This window comes from Neofelis nebulosa, chromosome 3 (genome assembly GCF_028018385.1).
Source record: "Neofelis nebulosa isolate mNeoNeb1 chromosome 3, mNeoNeb1.pri, whole genome shotgun sequence".
Taxonomy (NCBI): Eukaryota; Metazoa; Chordata; class Mammalia; order Carnivora; family Felidae; genus Neofelis; species Neofelis nebulosa.
Window position 1 is genome coordinate 73,114,458 of NC_080784.1, and position 22,264 is coordinate 73,136,721.

At 35.6% G+C, this 22,264-nt stretch overlaps 1 protein-coding gene across 1 annotated transcript; it reads right to left on the reverse strand.

Annotated features, from left to right (window-relative positions):
* Window positions 1–1,512: 1,512 nt before the first annotated feature.
* TDO2 (tryptophan 2,3-dioxygenase) lies at window positions 1,513–20,773 on the reverse strand. Its single transcript, XM_058721069.1, has 12 exons — window positions 20,644–20,773; window positions 20,320–20,425; window positions 18,396–18,486; window positions 16,105–16,175; window positions 14,175–14,302; window positions 12,645–12,831; window positions 11,280–11,387; window positions 8,222–8,333; window positions 6,679–6,736; window positions 5,106–5,185; window positions 4,005–4,095; window positions 1,513–2,044 (listed from the first exon to the last, which is right to left on the reverse strand). The coding sequence occupies exons 1-12, from the start codon at window positions 20,676–20,678 to the stop codon at window positions 1,891–1,893; spliced, it is 1,221 nt and encodes a 406-aa protein (XP_058577052.1). The 5' UTR covers window positions 20,679–20,773; the 3' UTR covers window positions 1,513–1,890.
* Window positions 20,774–22,264: the final 1,491 nt, after the last annotated feature.

The window sequence follows — 22,264 nt, forward strand, 5'->3', positions numbered from 1 at the left end:
TTGAAGTTCACCCAGTGAGACTAAAAGAAAAGCAATGAAATTTTCACATAATAATTGGGAGTCACAATGAAAATCATCAAGATGTTCCTGGGTGTGACTTCACAAAGGGAAATACTAAAGATCTCAAAGTGAATACCAAATTACACAACTTTATACAAACTCTGCATGCCCTTTAAAAATTTTAATTTGAAGTGGATCCTTATCATTAACACTAGAAACAAGTTTGAATGGGAGCCCAGGTAGAAACTGGCATTATAAATTGTTTTGACTTTACATTAAGAATTACTAATATATTCTTTGGAAAAGAAAAAAAAAAAAAACTCTTACAACTCTATAGTTTAATCCCACCAAGAAGTAAAAATAAAAAGAGCTAAGTCAAATCATTAAGTCTGTTAAAAGAATAAACCTTTACAAATAGCATTCATTCTAAGATTCCAAGGCATCTTGGTGACAGAGCGTCTGTTAATGTATTTTTTTTCCATTACTGCATGAGAAAAGCAAAAGTTGAGGTAAGTATTTCTATCCCTGTCATATGGATAGTCAACTGGGGCTTAAACTGGAATTTGTGCCAGAGCAGATAGTTAATAAATGGCAGTGCCGGAATTTGCTCCCAAGCTCCCAAGCCATTGCTTTTAGCCACCATTTTACTTGTCTCTATAATTTTCAGCTTAGCCACAATCAGGTACTATGTACATGTGCACATGTACACACACACACATACACACATACACGCACACACACAAACATGCTAGGGCCTTGTAAGTAAAAGCAATTCTATGTAATTGTCCAGAGACAAACTAGACGTGATCCTTGTAAGAAAAAAACTTGTAACTGAGACCAAAGAATAGTTCAATTTCATCAAGAATTTGCGGCTTGCTTATAGATAACCACCCTAGGTCAAGGCTGATAGGCATTTAAATTCCTTTGATAATATTTTGCACTCCCTTCATAAAAGAAATTTAACTAAGTATTGCCAATATCCAGGCCAATATAGAAAAAGAATAAAGCTCCTGTCTGATCTAAACTCTTGGTCTAATACTTACTAGAAATGAACTGAATCACTGTTTAGTCTATTTTCTCCTCCCTTCTTCTGGAAAGTTCAGGGAACTATCACTCATGTCCACTTCAATCCTGCGTTGACTATACCTCCCAGACCATGAGCACTGGAACTGGGGAAAGCACCTTTGCCTTTCTGGTCTAGAGGTGCTGGAAGCAGGAACCTTGCCCGAGGAAGGAGCTGGCCTACAACAGGGAAGAATAAAGCCAACACCTACAGAAAAGAAGAGATGAGACACACAGGATCCTCAGAAGTTCCAGGAATATGGTACTCCAGGAACTGGATGCATCCCCAGGCTCCTCTCAATCCTTTGAGCTACTGGAGTAATTGCCAAGTCCCCTCTGGGCAAGCTTCAGATTTCTGTCATTGGTCATCGAGAGTCCTAATAAATACGAGCAATGTTTCCAAAACAATATATGGCAAAATATCTCTTAAACTTTTTGATTGTACAACTCTTTGTGTAGAATGACACATTTTATTGCACAAAGTATTTGAAATTGCTGAAGTTTCAAGCTTATTAAAGTACGAAATGAGATAATGATTATTATGTTAAATGGTTTACCTTAAGGTGTAATTATTAGGGGACATTGAGGTTTTAATAGGAAAACCTTCTACGTACAATGTTACAATTCAGCTGAATTAATTTCTTTAATTCATTATTACAAAAATGAGTTAATAAAATTATTTACAGAATTGAATCAGAGCACCACAATGCTTACCTATATATATATACATATATTACATTAGGACTCTTGATGTATCATGACAACTCATAGAAAATTTTAAAAAACACAGACTGAGAAATCGATGTCTTCATAGATTTGGAGATGAGTTTAATCTGATTCATCACTGCTGAAGTAAGAGCTGTCACAATATTCAGCCGTGTAAAGGAATTTATGAATAATTGGGTTCATCTTCGGTATCCAGTGTCGGGGAACCAGATATGTTGAAAGATTAAATAAATCTACAAATACCTTGTACCTGTCACTGGAAAAACACAAATATACAGATGTAGATTCATTGACATGAAATATTTAAAGTTTTTCAACAAAAAAATTTCATGATTTTTTTGCCATAATTAGTATTTAATATTATGTTTATATATTATAAATTACATTTTATGTATTATATATAACATATACATATATATAATTAAGGAGTATAATCATTAAGATGGCCTTATTTTCATTCCATATCCAAAGTTCATGCCATAAAACAGTATTACATGTTTCGTTGATCCTGACCAAGTTGGTTCAGATTAAAACCTAGTCTTACGATTGTCATGCTACCTTCATAAAGATAAGGGTGTGTTCTTGTGTCTGACTTTTAAAGGAGGGTATGCAAAATTTTAAAAAATGAAAACATACAAAATTCTTAGTTGTTCATCAGAAAATATTTTCCACCTGCCAAATAGCTGTCAAGTAACTGACATGAATGGATTAATAAATTGAAGTACCATCTTAGATTCATAATAAATGTCTATAAATGTGGTTTTAACATTTATAATAGCTCTTGTGTGTGTCAAACGTTTTAACTGTTGCAGCTTTTTTTTTTAATACTGACATTTTTTTTTTATTTTTTTTTATTTTTGTTTTTTTTTAACGTTTATTTATTTTTGAGACAGAGAGAGACAGAGCATGAACGGGGGAGGGGCAGAGAGAGAGGGAGACACAGAATCGGAAGCAGGCTCCAGGCTCTGAGCCATCAGCCCAGAGCCCGACCCGGGGCTCGAACTCACGGAGCGCGAGATCGTGACACTAAAGTCGGACACTCAACCGAGTGAGCCACCCAGGCGCCCCTAACTGTTGCAGTTTTATAGCAGAAGAGCATTTGTCTTTGAGGTCAAATTAGAGTTCAAGTTCTGCTCTGTCACTTGCAACTCGTGTGATCTTGGACAAGTTGTCTAAACCTCAGCGTCTTGGTCCCTAACTCTGTAAAATAAAAACTACAATCCCTTCCTCTGACTGGGCTTTTGTAAAGACATAATGAGATCATGACACGCTAGAAATGCTAGTTGTGTTAATTATTCCCACCACCCACAGATGTGGGGGTTCATGTCCTACAGGCAATCATGTTCTGTTTCATGCTTAGAGAATGTATCCCCAGGGAAAGAGAAGGTATTGTAAGGACTGTGAAAATTCAAACCTATGAATCTTATAAATCTTTTAGTCTAGAGTTTATTCCTAGGGAAAGTGAAAATTTATAAAAATGATGAAAAATTGAACATGCATGTTTTATAACTTGTCAATCTGAAATTGGGATAGGGATGAATAGGGATGAAAGCCATGTACAATATAAAGAATTTTGGGGACTAAATGTGAATATTTATTCTGGAGTTGATTCTCCTTTCCCAAAGAGCTTTGCAAGTTTCCCTGTTTTCATATATGTCTATCTCTATATCCATCTATAATATTGTGAACATTAAGTGAGTTAAGAACACAGATCTCCTAGAAATCTCTCTAGCATGTTTTAAGTGCTAAATAAATATTGACCCCTTTCTTGTAAATACTCTCTGGGCACTCTCTGGAGTAGATGGAAATAGTTTTTAGAAAATAGTCATACCAGGGAACAAACTATTTTTTCACTGTGTCATTCACCTGGGCACAAGGACCTTAGTGGAATGAATGATAAGTGTTTGAGTCTAGTCCAAACTTGGGCCAGAATGAGTTGAAAACATTCCTATGTGGATGAACTCCCTCATATCTTCACAGGTCATGCAGCCACTGGTACCTTGCCCCATCTCATCTCAGGATGAACTTCCAGGACTAAGGATTTTTAGAACGACCTCTCTAATAGGAATACCTTAATCTAGCCAGCATGAATGTGTTGTCAGCGGTTCAGATGGGAGCAAGTATAAATCGCATTTCCTAGGTAATGCACATGTATGCGAAGAAACAAAAAATCAGTGACTTCCATCAAGAAAAGCAGGTGAATTTCCCCATCTTACCTGACTGTTGAGCGCAGATACTGATAACCAGAGGACCCACCAGTGCCAGCTTTGCTGCCCAGCATTCTGTGCACCATGCACACGTGATTATCTAGGCAAACACACAAATTAACTCCATGGATATTTTTCTGCCTTTAGTTCCACAATGGTCTAAAAACAAGGGGCTGGTAATGATTACTGATTCTGAGGAAAGGTTCACACCTTATCATCACTTAGCTATATGGAAGGTTTACGTGTGAGAGTCAGATGAAACCTGTAGGTTGCCTGGCACCCCACTTGGTTCAGGTTACATGCATATGACTCCATCCATCATTATGTTTAGCCTGCGAACACAATAGGGAAGCTTAGGGCCACATTATGACTTTCAGGAGCTCTTGCCACTTTTGTCTTCACGCATGGGTCCCTTCTTCCATGAAACACACACACACGCACAAACACACATACACACAATATATATGTGTGTATATATATACATATATATATATGTATACATATATATGTATATGTGTGTATATGCATATATGTGTGTATATATGTATATATGTGTATGTATACATATGTGTATATATGCATGTATATGTATGTATATATGTATATGTGTGCATATATATGTACATATGTACATATATACGTATATATACACACATGCACATATGCCTATATATATGAACATATACATATGTATATATGTGCATATGTATAAAATTATATTTTAAAATTGTGTTGGCTTAAAGCTGAATAAGTTGTGGTTATATATTAAGACACTTCTTTTAACCTATAGTTAACTTTTTCTTCTGATTATTAAATAATACATTTTCATGGGCCCCTAAAGGTACTCTGGGCCCTAGGTGCTGTGCCTGCTCTGTGTACCAGGTAAATGGCCCTGGAAGAGAGTAATTGGGCTGATTTGAAAAATAAATAAATAAATAAATAAATAACTCGGGCTGATTAAAAAAAAAACACAAAACCTCATTCCCACACAAAGGAGGAAAGAAAAGATAGTGGGAACAGGAGCAGACAGAGAAAAGGAGTAAAGAAACAGGATGGGGAAAAGGATTATCGAGGCTGGGTGATAGTGTTGGGAGGTGTGGGCAGACTTACATCTCCATTTGGTCATGAGTGCGTCTATGTCCATGAGAGAAGTCAGCAACTGAAAAGGGACCTGGAATCTAGGCTCTTCCCTAAAGGAGAAATAATAAGTCTATTGAAGCAAATCCAGGGTGTTCAGAGGGGCAGGAGTTTTCTAATCTGTTGGCCCCAGAAACAAATGTGAACTTTGCCTCTTAAGAGCTGTAGCAGCTCTGGATTACTGTCTCAGTCTTAGTTTCTTCATCTCAAAAATGAAGATACTACTGCTCATCTTACAGCATGTGTGTAAAGAGTTTAGAATATTCCATATAATGTATATGAAGTAACCAGTCAGAGTCACAGCTAACATTGATTCTTATTAAACGGTAAATATACACTATCTCAGATTCACCAGCTAATACCACTCAAAAACTTCTTCTGGGCAAAGATATCAAAACACAAAAACAAAAACTGCCCTTTATTTCCTCTAATCTATATGTTTTGTCCTTTCTTCTAATCATTCAACAAATCTCAGTACATTTTCTGCTTCCAAGGCGTGAACTTGAATGGCACAGATTTAGTAGGAATTTAGGAAAAGAGTCAAAAGATTTTATTGATATTTCTGAAGAAATGAATTTAAGAAGATTAAAAAAATCAAATAAATACAAGTAAGAGGCCCAGTAAACAGAGATTTTACTTTTGTTGCTGTTTTTGATGTTTGCTAGTGTGTTCTCCATTGTTCTGACACATTTAAGTTATGACACATGAAGATGAGGCCTTTATACACATGTTATGGGAGTAGGTGGACATTTAAGGGAAACCTCAAACACTTCAGACAGTGAAGACAATTTTACTTGAAATTGCAGGATAAAGAGAACAATTTATAAAGGTGTTTTCACTTTACCCACTTGTTTTTTTAATTTCATAAGATAGGAATAACTCCACAACCTTGTGTAATGATGGGACACATTTTATGACCGAGTTTCTGAGGCAGATTACACTTTGGCTTTTTAGGACACTTAACGTCGTATGATGTATTGTGGAATTTAATTACAAAGATGTTTAATTAACTAGTGTGTGTATATATGTATATTTCTGCCCACTATAGGGATAAAATTATACTCATACTATCTAAAAGAAAAAACTAGTGAAGTTTCACAATTATTTTCTAAGTTTTACCCCAAACTAAATGACTTTTTAAAACTATGATTGCAATTTATAAGCTCTATGCTTTAATGTTTATTTATTTTTGAGAGAGGGAAAGAGACAGAGTGTGAGTGGGAGAGGGACAGAGAGAGGGAGACACAGAATCTGAAGCAGGCTTAAGACTTGAACTTACGAACCACAAGATCATGACCTGAGCCGAAGTCAGATGCTTAACCAACTGAGCCACCCAGGCACCTAAACTTTATACTTTTTTTTTTTTATGCTCTAAATATTTATTAACAACATTTACAATAAAAAACATACAGAACATGTGAAGAAAATAGAAATAAATGGCATAGCTACATATTGAATTGACTGCTGAAAAAATAAGCTTTATACTTTTTGTGTTATCTGTATCCACTCCTCAATTTCTGCTTCTACTCTTCTAATTTGCTTTTACCTGTAAAAATATATCATCAAGGCCCCCTGAAGTGCTCTGTATGACAGTCTTCTTTCACCTGTAAGATACATAGCAAGTTTTAATTTAATGAGAAATTTAGGTCAGTCGTATTAATTTTGGTCATCACCTTAAATAATTAAGTTTTAAATGTAAAGTTTTATTTAAATTTTTTATTCCTTAGATTTTAAAAAGCAAACATATATATATACATACTTTAAATACATATGTAATACATATTATACATATATACACTTTAAATATATATGTAATATATATGCACTTTAAATTTTCAAAACCTTTAAATATCATATTAGGAAAACTTGATACAGAAAACACTTAACTTCCATGATAAAATAAATCTATTTTTCAAGTCAAATCGTAAAATGACTTACTTTTAAAAAAGTTAAATAAGATTCATTCTGAGGTTCATTTGAAAGTAATTTTCTGATTCACTTAAAATCACTTAGATTACTTAAAATCACTCAGCTTCAAGGAGTACAACCATTATATAAAATCTCATAGGGGTGCCTGGGTGGCTCAGTTGGTTAAGCATCTGACTTCAGCTCAGTCATGATCTCGCTGCTGGTGAGTTTCAGTCCCACATCTGGCTCTGCGCTGACAGCTCAGAGCCTGAAGCCTGCTTCGGATTCTGTGCCTCCCTCTCTCTCTCTCTGCCCCTCCCTCGTTCCCACTCTGTCTTTCTCTCTCTCTCTCTCTCTCAAAAGTAAAGTAAAACATAAAACAAAATCTTATATGTGTGCTCTAATAAAAGGCTTTGCTCTATCGGCAGAAAAACAAAATTTTGCTATTCTTTACAGAGGTTTTATAGAAAACTGGGCCTAACAACATTTAAGTTTGCAGAATTTCATACTAATTTCATATACTCGTATGCCTTATACTAATGTTATAAAAATTAATATTTACTTCTATTCTGCCTATATATATATATATATATATATATCACTTATATAAGTTTATAACTTGTAAGGCTTATAAGTACTTTATAATAAAAGGTCCAAATACAAATGAACACAAAAATTCTAAACATATAAAAGAGTTATATAATGAAAGTATTGATTATACTGGTCAATTGGTTTCAGAAAATAATAGCCCAATGTTAATTATGCCAGAGGGGCTAAATATGTGCTTTCCCTGGTCTGCTTGGGAAACTTCTTTCCTCTGGCAAGCCACCCCAGCCCTCACAATAGTTATTCTTTTGGTCTCCTGCTGCTACTGTACTGTTTACAATTACACCGATTGTCTTCATTTCCATCCCTATTAGGCTGTGAACTAATTGCAAACTCATATTCAATTTCTCTTGGTATCCAGCGGCGGCTGATGCATATTACGAAAGCTTCTGACTAAAGTCTTTAAGATGAACTGAGCATGTGAACTTCTTCATAAGGTTGTAACAGATAAAATGAACCCAGTTCTTGTTTCTGTAAGTGGAATAAAAATTTTCATTTTATTTCCCCCACATGAGGTTTGATATTTTGAGCTCACAGTCATACATTCCGGGAAAAGGATCCTTAGAATAAAATACCTTTACTGAGGAGATGTTCATGACGTTTCTCATCAAATAAGGAGAGTAACACCTCTTTTTGTTTCTGAAATTCAGCCATTTGTTCCTCCTTTTCCTCCGATTCTTCCTTAGCCTTTAGGAGAAATATTGCATTAATATTCCCAAGAGAGATCATAGATTCTTATTTTGGAAAACATCTTTTGTGAGAAATAGACTCACCAGGAGCAGAAAGGGTATACTTGGAAAACTTATCCTAACATCTAATATCACAACAAATTATGACATGGGTCTTCTTGACACTCACTGGTTCTATCCTTTTATTTAAGTTTACGTGATTTGTTAACCTCATGAGACATTTTCATCAATATCATGAGAAATGGACTCAGATTGGGCAAAACCGGAAGAAACTACGAGTAGTCGGTAATGATCTAATTTTAGACAACAGTTTTTTATCACAGGAAAGGAAATAAAGGAAAAGTTAAGAATTTCCAGTCAGAAAAACTATTAGCTCTATTAATATTCTATACTCAGGATTTTATAGATATAATTTCTTAGATACTTTTCACCCTCAGATATTTGTTCATTTGATATCTATTGATTCATTTCAGGAAATTCTTACTCTTCTGCCTCCAACAAATGCTTTACTTACAACTCAATTAATTGAGCGGACACAAAAATTAGTTAACTCAATTATTTTCCATTTGTCTGAATGATGGCTCGTGTGGTAAGAACTTGTAGGCACATGATTGTCAGTTAATTATTCATTTATTTAGTAAATGTCATGCTAAGGTGATAGAGATAAGGTGAGTAAAAATTGAGTTCCTTGGGCGCTTGGGTGGCTCAGTTGGTTAAGTGTCTGACTCTTGGTTTTAGTTCAGGTCGTGATATTACAATAGTGCATTTGAGCCCTGCATTGGGCTCTGTGCTGACAGTGAGGAGTCTGCTTGGGATTGTCTTTCTCTCCCTCTCTCTCTTTGCCCCTCACCTTCTCTCTCTTCTCTCTCTCTCTCTCTCTCTCTCTCTCTCAAAATAAATAAATACACTTAAAAAATTGAGTTCCCTGATCTCATGCGCATATTATCTGATGGGAATAAGACACACAAATAGTCACCTGGGCATTACATTGCAAACATTGATAGTAGCATACAGGAGAAGCATAAGGCCATGATTAATTATAGTAATGAGGAGGTCAGGGGAGATCTTTCTGAAGGAGTTTTCCTTGAGCCACAACCTGCAGAATGGGAAGGAGTCACCTGCGGAAGAATATTCCAAGCCCAGAGAAAAACATATAAAAAGACTGTGAAATGGTGGTAAATTCAAAGAACTAAATTCAACTTAAGGAAATTCAGTATGGTTGGACAACATGAGATCAGAAAACACCTTGAAGACTATGTTAAAGACGTTTATCTTCATTTTAAAAACAATAGGGAGACATAGGTTTCATGCAAAAGCAAAATGTGATCAGTTCTGCCCTTTGAGAAGATTGTTTCAACTGCAGTATGGAGAATAGATTGGGATGGAGTCATACTGGGGAGAAGTGTAGAATAGTTGAGAGAATATTGTAAGACCAGGTGAAAAGTAATAGCAGTTTGCACTTGATTGGTGGTGGTACATTCAATGGAGATATCTGAGAGCTATTTAGAAGGTAAAATTGGTAGGATTTGGTGATAACTTGAAGAAGTGATTGAGCAAGAGGGAGGTACCAAAGATCAATTGTACATTTCAGACTGGACAAACAAGATGGTTTATAAGAGAACAACTTCTTCAACTTGTAGAAGACTAAGTTGACATGAGAGAGGAAGGAAGAGAAAATTGTTTTTAAGTTTGGTTTTATCATTATGTTTTTGAGAGGACTAGGAGGAAATTATAAAGTAAGGTGTCAAATATGTAATTTGAAATGAAAGGAGATATCAATGCTGGAGATAAATGTTTGGGAGTTATTGGAATAGTAGTAACTATTGGAACAGTGGGTATAAATGAGTTCATCTAGGGAAAGAGTAGAGAGAGAATACAGGGGTCTAAGCCAATGCATTGTGAAATCCCACCACCCACAGGTCTGAGAAAGAAAAATGAGCCAATAAAGGAAACAAATGAAGACAATAGGGCCATAGAATTAAAGGAAGACTGAATGTTATGTACCAAATCCAAGGGGGAAAAAATATTCAAGTAAGAATAAGTAGTCATTATTATTGAATGCCACTAGGAGATCAAGTAAATTAAAAATGGCCATTGAATTTACATACCTAGAGGCCATCTGTGAATGATGGGACAAGAAGATAGACTGGTCTGGGTTGAGGATTAGACGAAAGAAAAAGAAATAATTATGCTAACTACTGTTCTAAATACCTTACCAATATTAATCTAATTAAATGCTCATAATAACTCTACAAGGTAGATACTCTTATTTTCTGTTTTACTAGGTAGATACTCTTATTTTCTGTTTTACCATTAGTGAAAGTGAAGCAAAGGGAGGTTAAGTAACAGAAGAAGTTCAATGTTACAGTTATTAAGAGGTGAAGGTGGGACTTGAACCCATACAATGAGATTTCAACGTCCCTGCTGTAAGCACTACCTGATATAGCTTCTCCAGATACAGCCTCTCCAGACATAGAATTCAAATAATTCTTTCAAGAAATTTAGTAATGAAGAGAGGACGGTGGCAGAGGGGCTGTAGCTTGAGGGAAATGAGGAATCAACAGTATCTTTCTCAAGTGAAAGAAATTTGTAACTGACAGCAGTTAAGAAGGACCCAGGATATCTTTGGTTGACCGGTCTTTTGTGAGCCTACTTCTGTCTAGAATTGGTCATGATATGAAATTTTTGATAGAAATAAAAAAGGTCTATTAATCTTATATATTTATCAAACACAAAATCTTGCCCAGAATGAACATATTACTTTAATTTCTATTGTACATAAATAAAATAAAATCAACCATGTAATATATTTTGTGTAGATGCATTTGTGAAAGAAAAAGAATATAAGAAAAATGAGCGTTTAAAAGAAAATTAGGGATTTGTTAAATAAAATTTTCAATACTTCATCTGTAGTAAATATATTTACTTATGGCATCATAAATACCTGAATTCTTGTGAATTCTTCTTCCAGGCCCTTGAGAATGTTGTTTTCAAGCTTTCCCCAGAAGTTAAATCCATGTGGCTCTAAACCTGGTGTTCTTTCCAGCCACGCCTGAAGTATTATTTTTTTTTAAGTAAATATATTATAAAATTTCAAATATATAAAATATATTGTACTTAACAATTATGAACTTGAAATAGGAAATATGTCATAAGTTTTTTTGTATATAAATATTTCTCTTTCCCTTAAATTTATTCATTTAATGAATAGCAATTTATTACATTTCATTTCTTAATCTTTAAAGCAATCATATTAATAATATTTACTCCGTATTTATTAAAAAATGTGTTATTACAGAAATTCCAATTTTGTTCTATAAGTCTATGAACATATCTAAATGTTGTTTTAATGAAGTCTTCTGGTTTATTCTCAAAATACCTTATGTCTTAGGATATGAAGGAATTATGACATGCATATCATATGATCTCTTCTAAATATAGGAGCATGGTATCTAGGCAACTTTGAAATCTGAAATCAACTAAACACTCAGTTATTTTAAGAGTCCACAAACCTTTTTTTTTTTTTTTTTTTTTTACATATACAAGACTTTTTAATGTAGAAATGAAACAAAATTTGTGCACCTATGGATTCTCATCTGACCTATTTTTGGTTTTGAAATTAACTTTGTGACTCTTTCCCTCCGTATCTTTATGAGCTGTTATTTGGAGTTATATATACTATATTAACCTAAGTCCACATTTACAATACCCAGGGGATCAGTGTGCAAAGTATAAGTCACTAAAAGAAATTTTTAATTTGCAAAGGAAAAACCCTTGTGAAGGAAATCAAGACCATATAATCTTTATTTAATAATTTACTTGTGAAAAAACAGTAATCCCTCAAGACCTTTTATAGACCCATGGGGAATTAAGATATGAAAGGAACAAATTCTGAAGATTATACTCTTAGTAATTTAGTTTAATTGAGAAAAACACACAACTTGTGGAACTTTTCAATAATGGAATATTTTAGAGAATAAAGCTCACTGAATAATTAACTACACTCGGTGTTAAAATCAGCTAGTTAAATGTTGTTTAGCAGGGTTGTTTAAAGGAATTGTTTTATAAGATAAGATGGTGATTAAATATTAACATAGAGTTGTTATATAAATATTTCTGAAATTCTCAAGGGAGTTCTTAATAGTTTAAATATTTCAATAACTTGAGTTGAAGCATTCCTTTAAAGTCTTTCTGTTCTTATTTACCATGAATGTGACAAAACCTTTGAGTTTTAAAACTTCGATGTAGCAGAAGCGCAATTAACAAGATGTGGGGAGTGAGACTTTAGAGACAGTATTTGAGCATGTACCTCCACTAGTTGAAGTAGTGTTTTTTCCTGCTCGGATTTAAGTAGCAGTTCATTATCTTCGCCTCTGAAGTTATCACGATAATGTCTTCTGTTGTAAGGGACCCTCAAACTCTGAAGAACACCTATCTTGTTTTCTAACAGTCGGAATTGCAAACTCTGGAAGCCTGAGGCTGGAGATAAGTACTCTCTTTGAGAATAAAAGGAGGAAGGGAAGAGAAAAGAAAGATGACAGGAGTTGACATTATAAATCACTGTAATGCTTTCTTCTGTTGTGAAAGATCATTAGTTTTACTCTCTTGGACATCACCGAGAACACATAACTGCCTAGAGTTGGACCTGGGGTTTGATCTTCCCAAAGAAAGAAAACTGAGCTACCTAAACATCACTGTTGCTGTCAGTTAATCAATTTAAAGACGGCATGTTTATATCGTTTGGGAAATGGCATATATGTGTGTGTGTTATATATATATATATATATATATATATATATATATATACATATATGTATATATATGTATATATGTGTATATATATATATATATACACACACACGTACAGATACATATATGTTTATGTGTTTGTGTACCAATTTGTTTCCTAAGGTAAAGACAGGTGTACATTGAACAATATTTTTATTCTATAGTGCTGAAAGATTCTTTATAAATATTATTTAATCCCTCTTAAAATTTATATTCTTGGATGTTATTATTGATCTCACTACCTAGTATTAAGTATACCAACGAGATCCTACCAGTAAAACAAATGAGATATTGCCTCACACAAAACAGGCAATCAAAAAATGTTCTTACTCCCACCCCACAACCACCCAAACTCTTCCATCCTTCTAAGCTTCCTTCATCTAATTGATTGTAAGACTTCAAATTTTTAAATCCACCACAAGGGATTTTTAAACCCCTGACTGTCACACATGTTGGAGACAGCCTATTACATCATTAAATTCACCTGGTACTCTTAAAGAAAATCTCTTCTCAAATTTTGGCATGAAAAAAAGCCTTTTAAAAAGTATAAATATGGCTTTGGCCACCTGGAAATGCAGAGCTAACATTTATAGTTCAATTCATAACTTAAACTGACAGTTTTGCTGACAGGCATCCCATCAACTCTTGTTTCTCTTTTATTTTTAGTTTTTAATTTCTTTTTAATTTAGTTGTATGTATTGTATCAGCCACGTTAGCCATTTTGATAAGTTGTCTGAAATTCATTGCAGTGGCTTCTTGGCCTTTTGGCTAAGATCAAGTGTAACGTTCTTTTGAGATAAAAACAGGGCACAAATAATGAATTGAAATTAAGCGATCATAATATTATGCCCATATGTAAAAGTGAGTGATGAATTATTTTTAATAACTTCTCAAATGCTTTGAGATTAAGATCCCCGCATGTTTATAGTGACACAGGGTCAGGAGGACGGGCTCCTTACTCACACAGCACATGGCACACATGTTCTCTTCTTACCCCACTGGAATGGAAAGGTAAACCGCGCTGCATTATTACAAAGCCACATGTACACACCTGAAATCATTGAAGTCCAAGGCTGTCATCGTTTCCAGAACAGAAAATTGCTGCACCAGTAGCTTAAGGATCACTGCCACTCGGTGCATTCGAGTAACAACCTTAAGCATATTCCTTTCATCCCTAACCTGAGAGTTAAGAAATGAAACATCGAGTAATTGGTTCTGATTTCTAGAAGATACAAGATAGACTACAAACCACAGTGCATTCCTATTAACTTTCTCTCTATTTTTTTTTTTTTAATTTTTTTTTTCAACGTTTTTTATTTATTTTTGGGACAGAGAGACAGAGCATGAACGGGGGAGGGCAGAGAGAGAGGGAGACACAGAATCCGAAACAGGCTCCAGGCTCCGAGCCATCGGCCCAGAGCCCGACGCGGGGCTCGAACTCACAGACCGCGAGATCGTGACCTGGCTGAAGTCGGACGCTTAACCGACTGCGCCACCCAGGCGCCCCTAACTTTCTCTCTATTTTAAAGAGGAACACTGGAATTAACATTTGCCATCCATATATATTGAATATGAATAGCAACTATAAGTTGTGTGCAAAGATTGTGTGCAAAATTGGAATCGGTAGTCTTTTTTTTTCAACGTTTATTTATTTTTGAGACACAGAGAGAGACAGACTGTGAGTGGGGGAGGTGAAAAGAGAGATGGAGACACAGATTCCTAAGCAGACTCCAGGCTCTGAGCTGTCAGCACAGAGCCCAACGTGGGGCTTGAACCCACAAACCATGAGATCGTGACCTGAGCCGAAGTCGGACGCTCAACCGACTGAGCCACCCAGGCACTCCCATTAGTCTTTCTTTAAAATAGAAAATTATACGGAAGCAAGTGAGAAGTCAGTTTTGGAACCCAATGTCCAATGATTTCACAGTAAATTTCTCTCTTAGTTTGTTTCTAGAAATACAGGTCAAAGAAACATGGACACTTCTGTGTTAGGGTTAAGCAACACCTTGACAAATCTGCTCTTTACTGAGGGCCCAGAAGTTGCCATTAACATAAATGGGAATTGTATACATATGTGTAGGAAGAGTACTGTCTGTGCAGAGTTCTCTAGGAGCGGGGGCTCGAAGGCAAGGACCTCAGGCTGTATGCTGCTTGGGGAAGGTGTGTGGGAGCAAGAGGCAGGCTGGGTGGTGGAGAAGTGCCCTTCAGCTCTGCTCTGCTCTCCTCCCACTCTTGAGCCTCTCCAGGCTTTCCCTCTGTATTCCCTTCTTCCTCTTCTCTTTTCTCTTTTTCTTTCTTCTACTACTCTCTTCGTGCCTCTTCCTTTCTTACTGTTTCACTTCCTCATCATTGTTCCTATCTTTCTACAGCAAATATTCATTACAAATACAATCCTGAGGGGCACCTGGGTGGCTCAGTCGGTTAAGCGTCTGACTTTGGCTCAGGTCATGATCTCACAGTTTGTGAGTTCAGGCCCCACATCGCTGTCTGTGCTGACAGCTCAGAGAGCCTAGAGCCTACTTTGGATTCTGTGTCTCCCTCTCTCTCTGCCCTCCTTCCCTTGCTCATGCTTTCTCTCTCTCTCTCCCTCTGTCTCTCTCTCTCTCTCAAATATAAACATTAAAAAAAAAAAAAGAAAAGAAATACAATCCTGATACCTTTTAACTAAAGGATCTATATTAGCTATATTGGCAATCTGCCATCATACATAACAACTTTCTTCAAGGGGGAAAAAAATCAAGTTCTAAACAAGGGGCCTGAAACTGAAATTTGAAAGGACCCTTAGAGCCATGTGTAGCTGGAAGGCAGCAATGGCATGGGGAAAGTATCACTACATTCGTGTCCACTCAGAAAAGTTTTTTAAATGTTTCTGCTAAGTAATAATTCCCTCGTTAGTATTCAGTTTTTCTAATTAACAGTAATTTTCTACATTCTCCAAAAAAATATATATATAAATCTAATGTTGTGATATAATAACTCACATGGCCGTTCTGAAAGATCTCTCGGACAGAATCTAATTCCCAGAGGATTTGCTTAAACCATAGTTCATAAGCTGCAACGAGAAAAATCATTGTCAATTGAAAAGTTATGGGACACTTCTTGACCAGAATCGCATGAAAGATATGGCTAACACATTGAAAAAGAAATAAAATGTTGGGGCGCCTGGGTGGCTCAGTCGGTTAAGTGGCCGACTTCGGCTCAGGTCATGATCTCGCGGTCCGTGAGTTCAAGCCCCGCGTCGGGCTCTGTGCTGACAGCTCAGAGCCTGGAGCCTGTTTCAGATTCTGTGTCTCCCTCTCTCTGACCCTCCCCCGTTCATGCTCTGTCTCTCTCTGTCTCAAAAATAAATAAACGTTAAAAAAAATTAAAAAAAAAAATTAAATGTCATTTAAAAATAATAAATGCCAATACAGACTTATTTTATGCTAAAAATGCGTATCAGTCATAATGTTATCATAGCCTTCTTTTTTTGATGTTTTAATATGCCAGTCACTTTATCTGCAAGCTTCATATTCATTATTATTATTTTGATTTCTCTCAACAAATATGTTGTCTAGGTCTTTTAATATATAACACACAATCTAATTCTAACTTCCTGTTCAGATGCTGAAGGTGTGTGGAAAAGCAGTGATACTCAGCTCCATCTATAAACTGAGACATTAATGGCCACTAACCTAATGAATATGACAAAATTTTGGTTTCTAGAGGCTTAGAATATTATGGGAGGACAAGCTCATGAATGGTCTAAAACTTCATTATACTCATCTGCTCCCCTCAGTACCTAGGACAGGGCTTGGCATAAGATAAACCATGGCTAATTATTTTATGAATAAATGAATTAAATAGCCAGTGTAGTTGTTACATGAGTATAGAATATCAATAATCCTAGAGATTCCTAGTGCATTCTATTTGGTGCTATTGTTTGGGTAAAGGGTATGTTTCTGTACTAATTAGAGGAATCAAATTATAATTTTAAATTATATTTAAGGAGACATTCAGGGATTTAATTTTCATATTTGGACAAAGAACAAATCAAATGTTTATTAATTGGTTTCTGTATCTTTTTTTCAAGTTTTATTTTGTGTGGCTTGTTCTGTGACCCACTGACCACATGTTGTAGCTGAAGGATGGAAGGAAAGTCTCCCTATCAAATAATGATACTTCCATTTTTTGGATGCTTATTATGTGCCATACCTTGGGCTAAGGGCTCAAGGCACATTAACTCATTTCGTCTTCACAAGAACTCTATGAACAAGAAGACAAAGTCATTCTCTCCATTTTATAGACAGAGAAGTAGAATCATTGGTCAAGACACCTGACCAAAGTCACACAATTTATAATGGTAGAGGTGGGATTCTAAACAATTTTCTGTCCCCAAATTTGTGCTACCCTGCCACAATTCCTCTTCTACTAATTTTGTCTTGGCCTAAGTCACCAATAAAAATGTAAACGTGAAAACAGGAGAAGTAACAACATATCAAGCCACTTATTTTCCATCTTTATTTTTTCATTCTGAGGACTTGCTCATTTTAATCAGCCAGTTAAACAACCATTTGAGGAACAGATACAAAAAACTGGTAGGAAAAAGAAGCATGGTTAGAAATGGGGCACCTGCTACCATGAGTCGTTGGTCATGGTCAGACATTCGACAATATTATGACACCAACAATCTTAGAGTAAATTTTAATATTCTGGGGTCATGGACCTCTTTAAGATACATATTCATGAAATTTTGAACACAATTTTAAGAGTTCAGGGACTTTCTAAACTCCCAAAGTCATGGATTCCTATGTTAAAAGCCACTGCCCAGAGGTAAGAAGTCTGGAGAGAATAAACATACATTTTAGGCATATTTAACATTTACATTTAGTACCAGATTTATATACGATTATGTAAAGTCACAATACATTTCAGTGATCTATTTCTTGAAAATAGTTTTTTTAAAGTTCCAAGTTGAAAAATAGTAACTTGTTAGCTTGCAATTTTTTTGTGAATTACAAGAGACAGAAAGTTTCCTTGGATTTAGGAAAAAGAGAAAGTCCTCCCTGATCCAAATAACAGTAAAAAAAAAACATAAAGAAGACGGTTATAAACCCTAGAAGGATGCCTTATGAGAATTTACCTGGCAGTAAAATATTCTCAAGGATTTCTATCTAACAGAAGTGATTTTTTAGTCTTTAGCCATCTTATAGTTAAAAGAATTGTAGGTTTCCTCATTATTGTTGGGAAATGCCTGTGGAATAGTTACTGTCCAACCTTTTGTTCAACTTACCTTGATGAGTTATGATAAACAGATGTTCATCATGGATTTTATTTCCTTTTATTTCACTTTGAAGTTCTTGTGCGTTCAAAACCTTTTCCAACTTTAAACAAAAAATAGAAAGACCAATTTTGTATAAACTTCCATAAGATGGATAAATCATGGGGATCTAATATATAGCATGGGGATTATAGTTAATAAACTGTTGCTAAGAGAGTAGGTCCTAAATGTCCTCACCACAAAGAGAAATGGTAATTATGTGATGCCATGCAGATGTTAGCTAGTGCTATGATGGTAATCATTTTGCAATATATGTGTGTCAAATTAACATGTTATATAATTCAAATTCACACAATGTTATACATCAGTTATATTTCAATAAGGCTAAAAAAGATTTTAAAAAAGAAGGATTAATTTTGAAATTGTAAAACTTGGTTTTTTTAATTAATTTTAATAAGTAGAATACAAGGGGCTCCTGGGTGGCTCAGTCAGTTGAGCATCCAACTTTGGCTCAGGTCATGATCTCGTGGGTTCATGAGTTCAAGCCCCACATTGTGCTTGCTGCACTGAAACTACTGTCAGGGTGAGTCCTTCATATCCTCTGTCCCCTTCCTTCTGCCCCTCCCCCACTTGCGTTCTCTCTTTCTCTTTCACTCTCTCTCTCAAAATTAAGTAAACATTAAAAAAAAAGTAGGGGCGCCTGGGTGGCTCAGTCGGTTAAGCGTCCGACTTCGGCTCAGGTCATGATCTCGCGGTCCGGGAGTTCAAGCCCCGCGTTGGGCTCTGTGCTGACAGCTCAGAGCCTGGAGCCTGTTTCAGATTCTGTGTCTCCCTCTTTCTCTGACCCTCCTCTGTTCATGCTCTCTCTCTCTCTGTCTCAAAAATAAATAAACGTTAAAAAAAAAAATTTTTTTAAAGTAGAATACGATTCTGAAAAAAAATTCCCCAGTTCCCAAATTCTCAGGAAGCAATCTATTTTTTCAACAGTGCATGAGTCTTATAAAGAATGAGTTAAATTTATGATTTTTATTCTCTTCAGAAGAAACTATACTTGGTAGGATTCTATCATAAAAAATACCATTACACTCACTGAGAAATCATATCCCTCTGCCTCTTGAAATGAGTATGATAAAAATTTGGTCACTTGCTGAGCTCGTTCGTCTTCTGCTCTTTTGTTCCCTAGAGAGCCTATTCTAAGAAGATCTTAACATTCTTTATCAGCTCATCCTCAGCAACCCATCAATGAAAGCATCAAAGGGTCTAAATATTTCACTTCTTAAAAAATATGGAGGGAAAAGTGGGTGATGGGCATTGAGGAGGGCACTTGTTGGGATGAGCACTGGGTATTGTATGGAAACCAATCTGTCAATAAAGTCTATTAAAAAAAAAATATATATATATATATATATATATATATATATATATATGACAAACACGCTGTAAATTGACCCCAGACTTATTGCCAAAGACCTCATTTGTAATATCCCTCTTTCATTTACTAATGATTTCAAGAAAACATGTACCTTCAACATTTCTACTTTATGATAAAGGATTTAATAAATAAATTTTTCTGGATACATTCGCAATTACCTAGGCTGGGATTTAGTGACTATGTCTTATTTACACAAGTTGTGAAATGCCTGCCAGTTATCTACACTTTATCTTATCATTTACACTCTTCTGCTCAAGATAGTGTCCTCTGCTTCTATTGTATCTCTGCCAGAGAGGTGAATTTTCACATATGAGTCTCTTGAATTATTCTTTAAAAAGCTGAAAAGGCGTACATTCCATGAAAAGGGATATCATTAGGTCCAGAAAACTTTTTGGTGACTGAGAGAAAAAAAACACAAAAAAATCCCAAAACATGAAAATGTCACTTTGTGGAATTTAGCACCCAACAATGGAGGCTGACCACTGTAAGGGCTCTCCCACTTACATGCAGGTAGCTTCCGTAGATAAGTCCTCCTTTGCTGGCTCTATTCACACCGGTTTGTGATTTGTCGTCTTCACTGCCTTCTATGGACAATTTTTTAAAAGCACATCTACAGATTAAATAAGTGAGGAGAAAACAGGAGATCTTGAGACAGCGTAATAACTAACAATATGAGTAGTCAAAATTCTCCTACTGTTTTTAAAGTTGATTTTCTAACAAGAGAATATGGGCGACAATTTTCAATGCATTTGAAATTCAGAAATTGAAGCATTCTCACTTGGCATTTCTAAGTGCCTAACCATACTTAAAATAGAGGTAAATACTCACCCAAAGTTGTTTCCTAAAAATGGGCACCCACTCATGGTGAAAATGTACCGTCTGAGAAGCTCCAAGGTTTGACTCTGAACAGGTGATATCACTGACCTTCCCAGATGTTCCACAGAGGCCTTTTATATATCCTCCTCGCCCTGCATCAGCCAATCAGTTTTCTCTCTGTGCTCTTAGGTAGGCTCTAGTTTCAACTGGTACAGAAGCTGAACTCTGTAAACTTTAGTGGGGATCTGTGTGGGGGCCAGTTTGTTTGCTAAAAAAAGTGAGTATTCTGCCAAACCAGGTCATTTGACTAGCTAAGTTCTGCTTTTATATCCAAAATAACAAACATTAAATAAAGCAATGGAGGCTATTTTTTTAAAAGACATTTAATTACTCTATTCCAATAAAACATTTGGCATTACATTTTAGGATATATAATATAATGAGCTTGTAAAAAACAAGTTATTTATTCTCCCAGTCTCATATTTCTATATTCTTACGAGTGCTAAGCCAAAAGCTGAACTTGGGTGTCTTTGGGAGACGAAATTCATTATATGACAAAGGCAGAGTACATGCTCAAACCTCATTTCTGTCTCGTGTTCCCTGGGCTTCTGGCCTGAATCTCATCTGAAAGTTACCAGCATTTGGGTCGTTTGTTGTATTGTATTGGAACTTAAACGGACATTGTTAATTTACTGCTTACCTGTAGCATAGCATTTGTAGGACACTGGGAGTCATCCACACTAGGGTACTTTATAGACCATGTAAAAACAGTAATAAAGTGCCCACAATTTGAGACAATGTCAGTGATAAAATGTTTTTCCCAGAAAACATTATTTATTTGTCCAAGTTCTAAACTATGGCTTTAAAAACTATGGAGCCAGGGTAGAAACTCCATCACCCCGTTCTTGGTACACCACTGCTACATGTTAAGAACTACACATACAGCCAGCATTTCCCATGTATTTGACTCTCAGAATGGTCATCTGATGTCAAATTCACCAAAATAATTAGACATCAGATATGTCATTTTTAGTCTTGGCTCTGCCACTGATGAATTGTGTGCCATGGGAAAAAGTGATTTAACTTCCATACATGATCAGCTACCAAATGGAAGTGGTTCAATACTCATCAGAATTCTGAAGGTCCCAATCCACCCTGAAATCTTGATTTTTATGACTATAATAAATTATAATGTTTAATGCAGCCTTACAGAAAGAGAAACAGCATGAACATGCCATGCCATAAAGAGAACTGGGAAATCGGCGAAACCATACCCTAAACCCCTCCTATTCCCTTTGGGTTTTTACAGGTGACTCTGGCATTGCTCACACAGTGGGGAGGGGTTGTCTGCGAAAGAGGCAGAGCGCCCTTTCTTAGTGCCCTGCCCATGGTGTCTGGAAGCAGAAAATATTTAATAACTTCCCTTTCAACACATGGTTGTACAACTTGGTATGTGTTTACAAAGAATATAGGTAAATTATTTATTCTACTCTCTTTAAGTCTTTTGGATTGAGAAGCGTTCTTCCCTTAAAGGTGAACATACTAGTGAAAGAAATAAGGAGATGTTCTTTTCACTACAAATTAGAAAAAAGTAGATATTTTTGAAGCAACACCGTTTTCTTTTTTCTTTTTT

Excerpts from the sequence above, each read along its gene's own strand:
- TDO2 (XM_058721069.1), bottom strand. The coding sequence starts at position 20,678 with ATGAGTGGGTGCCCATTTTTAGGAAACAACTTTGG. Across the intron at positions 14,303-16,104 it reads AGATCTTTCAGAACGGCCAT|GTTAGGGATGAAAGGAATAT; the intron begins GTGAGTTATTAT and ends CTTAACTCTCAG. Across the intron at positions 11,388-12,644 it reads CACTACTTCAACTAGTGGAG|GCGTGGCTGGAAAGAACACC; the intron begins GTACATGCTCAA and ends ATAATACTTCAG.